Below are 13425 nucleotides of genomic sequence, written 5' to 3'. Positions count from 1 at the left end.
TCACAGGTACAAAATTGATCCTGGGCTTGATCTCAGGTTACCTGAAATTATAGAAATGTTCTTTCCCTTGGGCATTAGCACTCATGTTTTCAGCTGCTTGCGCCGAAGAAAAGAGTATAATTCATAATCCCTCATTTTCTCTGCTTACTGAACTTACGTCGTCTGACTAGCTGGTTCGTAATGTGTAAACAACCAAGTGGTACAAAAATAAAGGAGTCTGTTTCCTCACTGAAAGGATATTAATTCTCTAACATCTTAAATATATTAGTTATTTATACAAAACCTCTGACTTTTGTGCATTCTGTTGCTCTAATTTAATCTTTCAGAACATGAAAGCAGTGTTGCTAATTCACTTTGAAAACAAAAAATAAAAAAAATCGGCAACAAGCACTGCCCTATATTTTCTTTTGTCACTAAATCTCTGTGTAATTGTCTTCCTGTCTTGCTGCCCACCATCAGGTACTCGCCCTCACAAGTGCCCAGACTGCGACATGGCCTTTGTGACCAGTGGAGAGTTGGTTCGGCATCGCCGCTACAAACACACCCACGAGAAACCATTCAAATGTTCCATGTGTGACTATGCCAGTGTGGAGGTATGGGACTTGTTACAGTGCTGACTGCTTCCTTGTGCACTTCAAAGCTTGTTCACCATCTGTTACAAACTCTGTTCTTAGGCATTTCCTCTTTGGCCATTTGGTTGAAAGGCTCTGGGAAAAAGAAATTATAAATCAGGGCTGCTCTTGGAAGCAAATGGTGGGGTTTCCTCAGTGAATCAGAAAGCAGTTTGAGATCACTTACAGAAATTCTAGGTGATACCCATTTCCTCTTTGGAAACAATAGTTGTCACAGTTTCTTAAATGATTTGTCCTTTAAGCTGATTGCAGGAATTGTAGTGCTCTTCATGTTGAACGAGACAGACATTTCCTGCTGCAGTGGGATGTCCTTTCAGTCCACAGTGCTCTCCCATTTTAGAAACATGCATTCTGCACATCATCTGTTTATGCCATGAAGGTGTCTGTGGCTAAAACTAATGAGCCTTTGTCTCAGTATTTGTGAAAAGCAGCTTTGCTAATGTTAGATGATAGCTTAATTTGCCTGAACAGATTAGACATTCTTGAATGCCTTCCTTCCATGCAGTATTGTTAGATATTTTATTGGACAGCTTTTAAACTGTGAAAGGAAATTTGAGCCAGATGATGAGCTACATAATGTTAAAAAAATGGGATGTCTGCAGTGGAAGAAGGCTGCAGTGGGAAAGCTGGTGCAGGGGCTTCAGGGTTTTTTTCCCCCTGCCCACGCTATGCCTGCAGTGCTGTCACTTCATGTCCTGTGGTTTGAGTGCTGAATAAGTTATGTTGCAGAGGTTTTCATAGTATAAATTAGGAAAGAATAACCATGTTGGTCCTTATGAGGTCATGCTGCTTTTTGTAGGCATAAGTTGGTGATTAAGCAGCATGATCAGGCTGGAGTAGAAAATGCCATACTGTTGGTGTTCTTGCTTTGAGCTGGGTTTGTACCTTCTAAATAAAAGCAGGAGGAGAAAAGAATTAAGCTTCCCCACACCACTTCCCTATGTCTCTCCAGGGTATTTTAAAACTTTAGGGTGTCTTTAGATGCTGGGATGGTCAATAACAGTAAGGTGATCACAGAGTGTAAAGGCCTCATTGAGTGTGGGAGCAAGCATCAGGCAAGACAGAGTGAAACTGGGAGGCGAGGTAGAGTGGGCAGGAGCAAGTGGCTGTGTGCAGTGGGAAAATGGCACTGAAATGTGCTTGTTTGGTTTTGTGCCTAAGTAAAGATAAACTGCCTTAAGCTCTTGACTGGTTTCTTGTGCTTTTGGAAATCTGGCCTGCTCATCCGTACTGACTTCAGTCTTGCCCTTGGCTTCCAGGTTAGCAAATTGAAACGCCACATCCGCTCGCACACTGGGGAGCGCCCGTTCCAGTGCAGCCTGTGCAGCTATGCCAGCAGAGACACCTACAAACTGAAGAGGCACATGAGGACCCACTCCGGTACTGATGCCATGTTCCCTTAGTGTCAGGGTGCTGAGGCTACAGTGTCTGCTGACACACAGCAAACAAATACTATTGTGTAATTTAATATAAAACCTTAATAAAGTGTGTAGCTGAAGAGAATGCACCATGTTTTGTAAGCACTTATAAATTTAAAACCAGGTTAAATTACTTCACTGAGAAATGAGCTTGGCGGATTCTGATTTCTACTTTGACTGTGAGGTGATAAAATGCAGGCACCTCTAGTATGAACAGAAGAAACTTCTTCTGTTTGCCGTGTTCCAGCTGAAGAGTAGAGCCATTTGGAGTTTCATGCTTCAGTGCATTTTTAAAAGCATCTCATGCATGTTAGTTCATAAAGATGCTAATTTTTTCTTCAATATAAATAGGGATGATTTTAGCACAGAATGTTAATGCAGTACCAAATTAATCATATTGCTAAAATTGAAGGGGAGAAATATGCCCTTTTATGTATACATGAACATCAGAACCTCCACCCCAAAAAAATCTGATGTCACTGCTCTCTTCTGGCAGCATGTAGGTCTTGCCTGTATTTCTCAGAGTAAGAATAATTTAACTTCCTTAAGGATTGAACTTCTAATTGCTTTGTAGAAAGACACTTAGTGGAGCTATAACTTGCAGAGAAAGATGTTATTGAGCGCTTTGTAGAATTACAATTTCTGTTGTCTAGCTGTGTGTTGCAAGTTTCTAGGAGGTTGTTTGGGGCTTCTTAGTAAGAATTGTTTTTGATAAAAGTACTTTTTCTATTTTTCCCTTTTGTTCCTGAAGGAGAGAAGCCATATGAATGTTACATCTGCCATGCTCGTTTCACTCAGAGCGGTACCATGAAGATGCACATTTTGCAGAAGCACACGGAGAATGTGGCCAAATTCCACTGTCCTCACTGTGATACTGTTATAGCGAGAAAGAGTGACCTGGGTACGTGTCTCCCAAATGTAGCCATTTGCTGAAGATGGTACAAAACTTCCCAGAATTAGAGTTCACATAACCCAACTGCTGTCTCTTAACCCAATACCCAGCCTGGTAACTGCACATCATGAAGCACAGCTTCATATATGAGGCTGGTAAGACACACCTTTAGCTAATAGCTGCTGCAAGTTAGAACAATTTGCAGTTTCTTCTCATTATTTTTTTTTCCCCAAGCATACAAGGTAAGTTACTGTTTGCCTATATATGGCATTTATTGAACTTGGACTGAGATTTCAACAGCATAAGGATGGGGATCTGAAAAGCAAGAAGATCACTTGGCTTAACCTCCTGCACATTGGAGGCCATTAAGTTTCATGCAGAGATATTTTCATCAAGTTAAAAGATTTGAATTATCAAGTTAAAAGATTTGAATTAGAGCAAGTATTTAACTTTCCAGGATTTGGAGCTGTGTGCTCAAAAGAGCCCTGAGTCCTTGCAGTACGACGTTCCTGATCTAGAGAGCAGTACCCAGTGTGATTCCAGCAGGCAAGCTCTTATGTTTCTAGAAGGTGACAAACAATATCATGCCCAGAGCAGCTGAGGGAAAGGAAGGAGCCATGATTTGGCAGAACTTTCTGTCTTTAAACAGAATTATCACCCAAGTAATGGGAAGGCAGGCTCCCTTCCAGTAAAGACAAGTGCTACAGTGAGAGGCAGTTTAAGAAGAAGGCAGTCAGTTGATGTCAGGAGCAAACAAGCTGATTTACAACAGAGGAAAACTGATGTTAACTCTGAAGAATTTTTCTTCTAATAATGCTTTAATCTACCCTAAGCTACCTTGTGCAGCTGTGGTATGCTCTTAGTTGGAGGATTTTAAAGAAGTGACTAAAACCTTTTGGGGATTATCTGCTGATGTCCCTGTTGCCTTCTAGTCCTGTCACTCTGACTTCTAATCCTGCAGAAAATCCTGTTTCCCCCCACTGAATTACCTGGCTTCTGGCTGTATCCAGCCAATTTAAGTTCATCTTATACATAACAGTCCAGAGGACACTTTAGTTTGACAATCATGTGTGATAAAATTCAAGTATCCTGAATCAGCACAGATTGCAAGTAATAACCAAATCTGGAATCCTGTGGAAAATCTTAATGGAGTTTTTCTGGGAGCTCATTCTGTCTAGAAATGGTTCTAGTTGGTTTTACTTGCAAGTCCTTCAGGTTTTTAGTTGATTCCTAAATTCCACTGTTTTGGCTGATCTTGGGAGAATCACTGAAGGACCATGGGCTCATCATTCATGCTTCATTCATTCAAATCCACGGTGGTGAAAGATTGATTCTTTTTCCTGTAGGTGTCCACTTGCGGAAGCAGCATTCCTACATTGAGCAGGGCAAGAAGTGTCGCTACTGTGACGCTGTGTTCCATGAGAGGTATGCCCTCATCCAGCATCAAAAGTCCCACAAGAACGAGAAGCGCTTCAAGTGTGACCAGTGTGATTATGCCTGCAGACAGGTAAGCTGGGGGCACTGGCACCCTTTAAGAGTGTTAGGACAGGAGCTGAAAGTACAGGATGGAAATCTTAGCTTTTAGGTTTGACCAGATATTGCTCTAGGACACGAAATAAAACGACGTGGACACTGGACTCTCCATGGTAAAAAAGAGGGAAAGTTTAATTCTGACTCCAACATTTATAGATTTCCAAAAGTGACAGTGGATTGGAGGATGGCAGTGCCACCTCTCCAATGACTCTGGACAAACAAACAGTCCATCAAATTTCTCCTCCTCCATAAAAGAATGCAAAGCAATGTTATTTACATAAAGTGTGTGAGAAAGTTCATTACAAGAATGTAAACATCAGAAGGCTTAGAAGAACTTCAAAACCAGGGTGACAACCAGCTGTCAAGATCAAATTAGCTCTCTAAATTTTTTGAAGGGTGTAAAGGAGACTACTGGCCTTTTCTTGGTGTGATTCTGTTCAGTAGAGAAGAACCTTCTAATTCATAACCTTGATGTACCCCTTGACCAAGGAATAAGAGCCCATATAGGATGGGAATAGCTAGGACTGGAAATGCCATCAGTCAAGATGTTCTTGCATTGCTGTGGAATCATTCTTTTCCTGATATTAACCATAAAATTTTGGCCTCATTTTAGCTGAAAGTTCACTTTTCTGTATCCATTTACACGGGTTTCCATTTTTCCTGTCCGTGCCAGGAGCGGCACATGGTCATGCACAAACGGACCCATACTGGAGAAAAGCCTTATGCCTGTAGCCATTGTGATAAAACCTTCCGCCAGAAGCAGCTGCTCGACATGCACTTCAAGAGATACCACGATCCCAACTTTGTCCCTGCTGCCTTTGTCTGCTCCAAGTGTGGCAAAACATTCACTCGCAGGGTAAGGAAATACGCTTTGAACTGGGCAGGGTTGGGGTGGAATGAGGTGGTTTTTTTTAGCCAAGGGGAGGGAAATGTTTACCCAAAAGGAAAGATGGGTGAGGTACAGGGTAAAATATGAATCTATTAATAGAGCCCTTCTCTTTAAGAGGGAAAGAGAGGAGAGAGAATTTAGAATTGGTACCAACAAACATTAGCATTCACATCATGAGCAATGTGGAAATGCAGCTTAATTCATAAAGTTAATGAATGTACCCATTTCCCCTAAAGAATCTCTCTTTAAAAAAAAAAAAAAAGTAAAAGGCATAATTACCAGAAATGTGTTTGAAAATACAGAGCCAGAACGTCTGATCTTGAATTCAGTGCATGGTTTAACTTTTCTTGTGTTTTTGATCTTTCACTGAGTAGAACACGATGGCCAGACATGCTGATAACTGCTCTGGCCTAGATGGTGGGGAAGGAGAGAATGGAGGAGAGACAAAGAAAGGCAAACGTGGCCGAAAGAGAAAGATGCGTTCTAAGAAAGAAGATTCTTCTGATAGTGGTAAGAACAGCTCAGTATCTTCTGAGAGTTACAGGTCTGTGATTCACTGTGTGTGTTAGCTGCTGGTTTGCCAGTTCTGCAGGTTTCTTCTGGCACATGAAAGAGTCTTGTCTGGTTGGCAAACACAGAATATGGTGATACATGGCCAAGCACAGAGGGATGTACTGCCTGTAAGGGATAATATAGAGCCTGCTGTCCCAGGCCTGTTCCAAGACAGTAGTTTAAAAAACACTGACACCCCTTGTGTCAGCTGTGCCATTCCTGCCCTGCCTGTGTGGGAAACTCTCTGGTAATTTTTTTCAGAGTCCCAAAAGAGGCTGCGTCGTTCTGCAGTGCATTGCTATGAAATGTTACTTGATCATTCTTCAGCATTACTGGGTGGCATGTCCAGACAATTCCACCACTGAATAGTTTGGCTACTTCTGTGGAGAAAGGCTGGCAACATCCAAGGGAGGGGTGGAGATTAATACTGTATATGAAGGAAAAACTCAGTCCTACTTCTGTCTCTTGGTAGAGGAAAAACTTCATCATGTCTTTGTTGTCATCTTATTGCAGAGGTTCCCTACTATTGTCTCCTTATCACAAAAGGTTCATATCTCTTTGGTGTTTTTCGTGGGCAGCTCCTCAGAGCACTGAGTCTTTCTTCTTCACAAAGCAGCCAACTGACTCCACTTCCCCTCTCAACCAGCCACCCCACTCTTTTATAGCACTCTTCTCATTGGTTACACCTGTGGCCTGTTAAAGTCAGGCCTGTTCCTAATCTTTGATAACTGGCCCAGCTGCAACTCCTTAGGGGTAAGATTACTTTCTATACTATCTTTATTTTCTTATATTCTATCCCCCTACATGTCTTCAACAGGAAGAGCCAAGTAGAGTCTCAAGACCAACCGGTTCAAAGGTGATTTTGCAGAAGGAATGTTGCTGATTAGTCTTTTATCTGGAGTGCTTTATCTAATTAATCAAGGGGTGTAGGTTGGGAGAACAGGGATATTTCTGGCTAGACAAATGCATATCTGAAAATCTCACATGGCAAACAAGTTTTAGGATGAGTCTGATCAAATGATTTGCAAACCTTGATTCAAAACTATAGAAATTGATGCTTAAACTCATGTTTGAATAGATCTTTAGAAAAATGTATTAGGTGATTTAAGCACATGTAACTCATTGTGCATTTAAAACATGATAAGGTAATGGAGGCAGGGTAAAATAATTGATGGAAGGTAATTCAGAATGTGGCGTTCTGGAGTATTGCATTCTTAGTATCTGATTTGAAAACTTCCTGGGAGTTCAACCTGTTCTGAAAACTTGCATTTTATTTAGTTGGTTTGGTCTGAGTTTAAAGCAGTTTATTGTAGGGGAAGCTTATCAAAAGTCAGGCTTTTTACTGAGCTGATGCTATGCAGTGAATGATGCCAGGCTCTGTGCTGAGGGAATCCCTTCAGCCTCAGTGGAAGTGGCAAGAGTGGGTTGACCTCAGAAGTCATTTGATAAGAAGAATTGACCAGTGAGAGCTGAGTAGCTGTAAGAAAAGATTGGCTAATCACCTGCTTGAGGAATTGCATTATTCACTGTTGTGTTTATTTGGATTTCTGCAGTTTCATGAGGTTTGGCAACTACTAAATACCTAAAAATTATGGGCAAAGCTGGGATGAAATAGACCTATTTGATGAAATAGACCTATTTGTGTTAATGAAGGGGGGTGGAGGAAAGACCAAGCAGGGAATGATAGTTCTGTCTCCTGGCTGCCCAGCATTAGACAGAATGTTAATTGATGGACGTTGAGTTGAGGAGAGAACGTCATGAACCTCTAAAAAGGTGGGACCTGAGAAGTCCAGTAAATTCCTCATGGGGAGTATTACTTGAGTGATTGTAAAATCATGCAGCATGTACATGCCCCAGTGTGGGTTGGGGTTTTTCCCTTTAGTCAGACAAAAGGGAGTATCCTTGTGGCCCATATATTCTTGAGTGAAACTACTCCTGTAGTGAACAGCCTTACAAATTTAAGGGCAATCATTTTGCTGTCCAAACAATATTATTCTCTTAGACATCTCTCACTGCTTTTTGTCTGCTCTGGGTTTGCCCAGAGCATTCTGGACGTGTCAGTGGTCCTCACCTATTAGGTTTAAGGAGTGTTGTGAAGAATAAACTGTAGAGCTTGAGGGGTAGGTGCCTGGCTCTTGGATGCCTATTGGGGTTCTCCTGTTTCACAGAGATCCTTAACTCCCCATAGTACCAGGTGATCTGAAGAGCTGCTTCCCATGATTGGGATGGGTTTCACGCCTGGTGTGAAACACTGGACACTCCTTCTGGGAGTGGTCTGGACCCAGAGTTTGTTCCTGGTGAATTTGGGCTCCCGCCTTCCATTGTGCAATGCTGTGCTCCTTTGTGTTGTGCAGGTGGGACTTGGATGGGCTGTTGGACCCTCTGATGGGCTTGGGAGTAGCCCAGCCATGTGTTATTTGGTCTCCCTTGTGCTGTTATCTCTGAGCACTTTGTGCATGTACAGAGTAGCTTTTACCACATAATCTAACATAATTAAATTACCTTTTGCTTTCTGAAGGATAGCTTGTTTCCTCTAAGTGAGGGTAACAGATTAACAGTCTATGGCAGCAGCTGTTGAACAAAGGTCTTACTTGCCTTCTTTCTCAGGGGTGACTCCTTCAAATCCATCCCTTTTGGGCGGGATTTGATGGTGCTTCTCTGTAGATGGATGTGTTTTATTCTTGTTAAAACTGAAGATTTATCTGACATCGTTTCTTACAGAGGAAAATGCTGAACCAGATTTGGATGATAATGAAGATGAGGAGGAGACAGCAGTAGAAATTGAGGCTGAACCAGAAGTTGAGCAAGAGGCTCCTGCACCACCTCCCAGTAAGAAAAGAAGAGGAAGACCACCAGGCAAAGCTGCTGCACAACCAAAACAATCCCAGCGTAAGTCACTGATTGAAGCTCACCTTACCCTGCTTGCTTGAGCACCTTAGATTTGGCCATTCTTGTAGATGTGATCCCTGCAAATGAGATGATTTTAAAAGTTGGTAACTGTACTTGTCTCTGCATTGCTAAGAACTCACCTTGAAGTTTGTTGCACGGGTTTCCTTGTCATGAGGGAACATGGCCACTTCAGGCCAGGCTAAAAAAGAAAGGCCATTGTGTTTGTTTAGTATTGTTTCATTTCATAGTTATGCAAACTGCTCACTTCTTTTTGTACCAGTTATGGTGTCTCTGCTGACATACAGTCCTTGGGAATACAACTGGCAGTAAAAACATTATGGTGTTCTTACCTGGCTAGCTTTTGCAGGTATTGCCACAAGTGAACTTGCTTCAGGCTGTTAGTTCTGAGCAAGGACCAGTGCAGGTATTGTTTCAATTGCACGGGAATGTGGTTAAGAATAGACATTGTAACGGTGCAAAGTCGAAGTAAATACATTTTAGGCTCAGAGTAGGATGGGAAAGGGAAATTAGTTCCTTTAAGGAGGTGGTGGCTTCCTCAGTGGCTTGGCTGTCTGCTCAGTGATACAAAGTGTGGCCTGTTTTCTCTCTGGGGTTATTCTGTGGAAACATTTAATGCTGAATTTGTCATCACTAATTTCCCCTGAAGTTTAAGTTTTGTCTTAGGCCTATATGTTGATATGGGGCTTGATTTCATTATTCTATGAAATCCGTTGTTTGAAAGATGAAAGTGCACACTGGAACTGTGGTACTGGGGGCCCATCTTCATAAAGGGGCAAGAAAATAAATGCTTGATGCTTGGGTGAGTGAGGTGGGTTGAAAACTCCCCACTGATGCAGGAGTGCTTGCTGTGGGCCTCACCTTCCCCTGCCATAGAACAGTCCTACCAAAGACCTGCTTGAGGCATGCAGGCTGGCTCTGAAAACAGTAAAATAATCTGTTTCTCACCCCCTCCTCCTTTGTTTTTGCCCTTCCAGCTGCAGCAATCATTCAGGTTGAAGACCAGAACACTGGTGAAATTGAAAACATTATAGTTGAAGTGAAGAAAGAACCTGATGCAGAAACAGCAGAGGAAGAGGAGGAAGCTCAGCCTGCTGTAGTGGAAGCTCCCAATGGAGACCTCACCCCTGAGATGATTCTCAGCATGATGGACCGGTGATGGAGGAAGACCACGTTGGCTGACTGAACTGGCCTGGGCTGTGTTTAAGCGGCTCAAATCTATTTTTTTCCTTTAATCTTTTTCTTGGCTTTGGGAAGTGCATCATTTTAGACCATTTTACCAAACATACTGGGAAATAAAACGATGTTAGAATGTGATTTAACTAGAACTTGCTGTTTTATGTTAGCATTACAGGATCATGGAACATTAGGAAATATTTTGGAGTCCTTGAGGGTTTCCTCTGAGATGCTTGATTTAGTTTTGCTCTGAACTGCATTGTAAAGCTGGTCCAAGGGCCGTGTTTACATGCACCAAGTTTTAATATACAAAAGTGGAAGCCTTGAATAGAGTATGTGGAAAACCACTTCGGACTTGCCCTTCCAGTTCCCAGAGTCCTTGAGCCTCTTCTCTCGGTAGTGTTTTTAACTGTAAATGCAGACTTGGGAGGGTTCTAGACTTTTGAAATTTTTTTTTGGTTGGTTTTTTTGTTTTTTTGTTTTTGCTTTCTCCCACTGAGTAGCTCCGGTTCTCCAAGTCGGCTGCACATGGTAGTTTTGGCATGCTCCAACTGGTTTCTGTCCTTAATATGCTTTGCTTTCTGCAAAGCATTTCTGTAATGGTCAAGCTTGTAAATAACTTTTTTTTTTTACATTTTAATCTTTTTCCATTAATTAAGAGGTATGCAAAAATGCAGTTTAAAGAAACCCCAGTATTCTAATTACTTTCAAACTACGTGACAAGAGAATTGATAAAGTGTAAATGTTGGAAAAGCTGTTGATAAGGTAGAGAAAATATGTACCCAAACTATTGCTTGCAGAACAAGAGAAACCCACATGTGAAATCTGGTTTTGAAGCACAAAAAAAATGTATTTTATAGAATCTTAGACTGGCTTGGGTTAGAAGGCACTTTTACAGACCATCTAGTTCTATCCCCCTGCCACAGGCAGGGACATTTTTCACTAGACCAGCTTCCTCCAAGCTCTGTCCAACCTGGCCTTGAACACTTCCAGGGATCGGGCAGTAAGTTTCTCTGGACAACCTGTTCCAGGGCCTCACCCTCACAGGGAGGAATTTCTTCCTAATAGCCCATCTAACCCTGCTCTCTGTCAGTTTGAAGCCATTCCCTGTTGTCCTGTCTCTCCATTCCCTTGCCAAAAGTCCCTCTCCAGCACTCTTGTAGGATCCCTGCAAGGTTTTGTAAGGCCACAATTAGGTCATCCCAAAACCTTCTCTTCTCCAGGCTGAATAACTCCAGCTCTCTCAGTTTTTCCTCATAGGAATGGTGCTCCATCCCTCAAATCGTGTTTGTGGCCTCCTCTGGACTCACTCCGGCAGTTCGATGTCCTCCTTGTGCCAGGGACCCCAGAGCTGGATGCAGCACTGCAGGTGGGGTCTCACCTGAGTGGGGCAGAGGGGCAGAATTCCCCCTTCCTGCTGCCCACAGGGTTCTGTATGCAGCCCAGTGCACGCAGCTGGGCCATGTCCAGTCTCTCCCACCAGCTCCCCCAAGTTCTCCCCAGGGCTGCTCTGGATCTGTTCATTCCCAGCTCAGATTGATCCCAAGGGTTGCCCCAACCCAGGTGCATCACCTTGCACTGGCTCTTGTTAAGCCTCATGAGATTCCCAAGGGCCACTTCTTGAGCTTGTCCAGGTCCCTTTGGATGGCCCTGTCTTTCAGGTGTGTCACTGCACCCTCAGCGTGGTGTTACCAAACCTGCTGAGGGTGTACTCCATCCCTTCATCTATGCCCTTAACGGTGATAGTAAATAACACTGGTCCCAGTATGGACCCCTGAGGGGCACCAGTCACTGGTGTCCATCCAGAGTCTGAGCCGTTGACCACTGCCCTCTGGATGTGACCATCCAACCAATTTGAAACATATAATTAACCTTTTGAGTTATAATTTCACAAATACATTTTCTTTGCTCTATCTTGTAGTTGTATTTTGTGTTTATGAATCCTATGTTAAGACAAAAGTGGTGATTTATGAGTGGGTCACTGCAGCCCTCAACCTGGGCCAGGAAATTTTATTAATAGGTCAGTAATTCTACAATTTTTGAATCTCTGATAAAGACAAAAAAAGGAATAATGTGAAATACAAATGATGCCTGTATATGAAAATGTCACATGTTAAAATATGTAAGCTTTTTATAGAGCCTCAGTCTTGCTGATTTCAAACAAATTTTTCTTCTATGTATCGCTTTTAAGAGAGCTATCAGTTTAGCTATCAGACTCTAGGTTGATGCATTTTTGTACTTAGCTGTACTGTGTGATATTTTTCATTATTTTAGGAAGCCAACATGGGAAAAAATACTGTTATAAAATATGTAATGGGGTTTGAAAGCTGGGAAGGAGAATATACTGCTGTACAGCTAATAAATAATAACGGATTAACACGTGTGCTCACCGGCTGCTTTCTTTGTGTACATCCATGGTGTGACATGGCAGCCACCTCCAGATGGAAAAGCTGCTCTTCCCAGAAGGATGCTGTCAACAGGACTGGCTCCTTTCTCTCTGCTGGTGTTCCCTCTGCCCCATGCCAAATGCAAGGTACCTGTCCATGACGTTAAATCAGGTTGTGCTGCTCTGTGTGTAGAGGAGGGAGGATGTAAAACGCAAATGTTGGTGTTGACAGCTTAAGCTTGGAGTAACATGGGAGTAGTTGTTACTTCTGTTTGTTTTGACTGGTTATAGTTAATGGTTTAGTTAACAGGAATGTTGTTTCCATTTTGTTCTGAAAAATGGGAGTGGTACTTTGGTGGAGTTTCTGTGGTGTGTTTTTTTGGTTACCTATGACAGCAGCTTAGGGTGCCAGCTGTGGGCAGTCACTGCAGGTTCAGGATAGAACCTCCTCCTGCTGGTACAGGAGTCACTGTTGGCAAATGGCACTAATTAATTTTACACTGTTTTACAGGAGACTGTAACCAAGCACAAGAGTTGCTAGTTCTAGCTTTCACTAGGTGTTTGGTGACTCGTTATCCCTGGTCTTGAGAGATGGTCCTTCTATGAGTTGCCAAGGAAAGCCTGTCTGTAGGTGGAAGCTTGCAGTCCTGAGCATGCTGGAGGCTTATTGCAGCAGGTGGGAGAGATGGTGTAAGGGCTGCTTTGGTGAGAAGTCAGGTCTGGCTGAGAAATGGGTAAATCCTCAAGTGCTTTCCCAGCTGGGCAAGGGGCTTATGTGCTCAGAATCCAAAGATGTTTTAGTCTGAGGCAGTGCTGAGGTGGTTTTACATAAGCCTGGAGCTAGGGATGCTTTGTGGTGATTAGGAAAACCAAAGGTGTCCTTGGGCTCTGTATGGAGAAGCACCATCATATCTTAAACCTTGTGGCTCAAGCCAGTGCTGACAAGTGAGGTGTGAAGGATGATGTGGTGGCCCCAGGAGGCGCCACACATGGTCCAGCAGAGACCTCCCTTGGTCTGTGTGAGTGTTCATGTGCAGCAG

The 13425-nt window shown here is 42.8% G+C and overlaps 1 protein-coding gene across 15 annotated transcripts in view; it reads left to right on the top strand.

Moving 5' to 3' along the window:
* Positions 1–12378, top strand: part of CTCF (CCCTC-binding factor) — a 34654-nt gene extending 22276 nt beyond the window's left edge. For all 15 annotated transcript variants that reach the window (XM_030227535.2, XM_030227537.2, XM_050979077.1 and 12 more), the window contains 8 exons: positions 460–593; positions 1892–2012; positions 2802–2951; positions 4289–4449; positions 5149–5331; positions 5739–5874; positions 8638–8805; positions 9801–12378. In XM_030227535.2, coding sequence (XP_030083395.1) covers positions 460–593; positions 1892–2012; positions 2802–2951; positions 4289–4449; positions 5149–5331; positions 5739–5874; positions 8638–8805; positions 9801–9982 — 1235 coding nt within the window. In that variant the 3' untranslated portion in view covers positions 9983–12378. The remainder of the gene's footprint in view (positions 1–459; positions 594–1891; positions 2013–2801; positions 2952–4288; positions 4450–5148; positions 5332–5738; positions 5875–8637; positions 8806–9800) is intronic.
* Positions 12379–13425: the final 1047 nt, after the last annotated feature.

Source organism: Serinus canaria, chromosome 11, assembly GCF_022539315.1.
Source record: "Serinus canaria isolate serCan28SL12 chromosome 11, serCan2020, whole genome shotgun sequence".
NCBI classification, from domain to species: Eukaryota; Metazoa; Chordata; class Aves; order Passeriformes; family Fringillidae; genus Serinus; species Serinus canaria.
The sequence above is the reverse complement of the archived record's forward strand: the minus strand, read 5'-3'. Positions and strand labels throughout refer to the sequence as shown.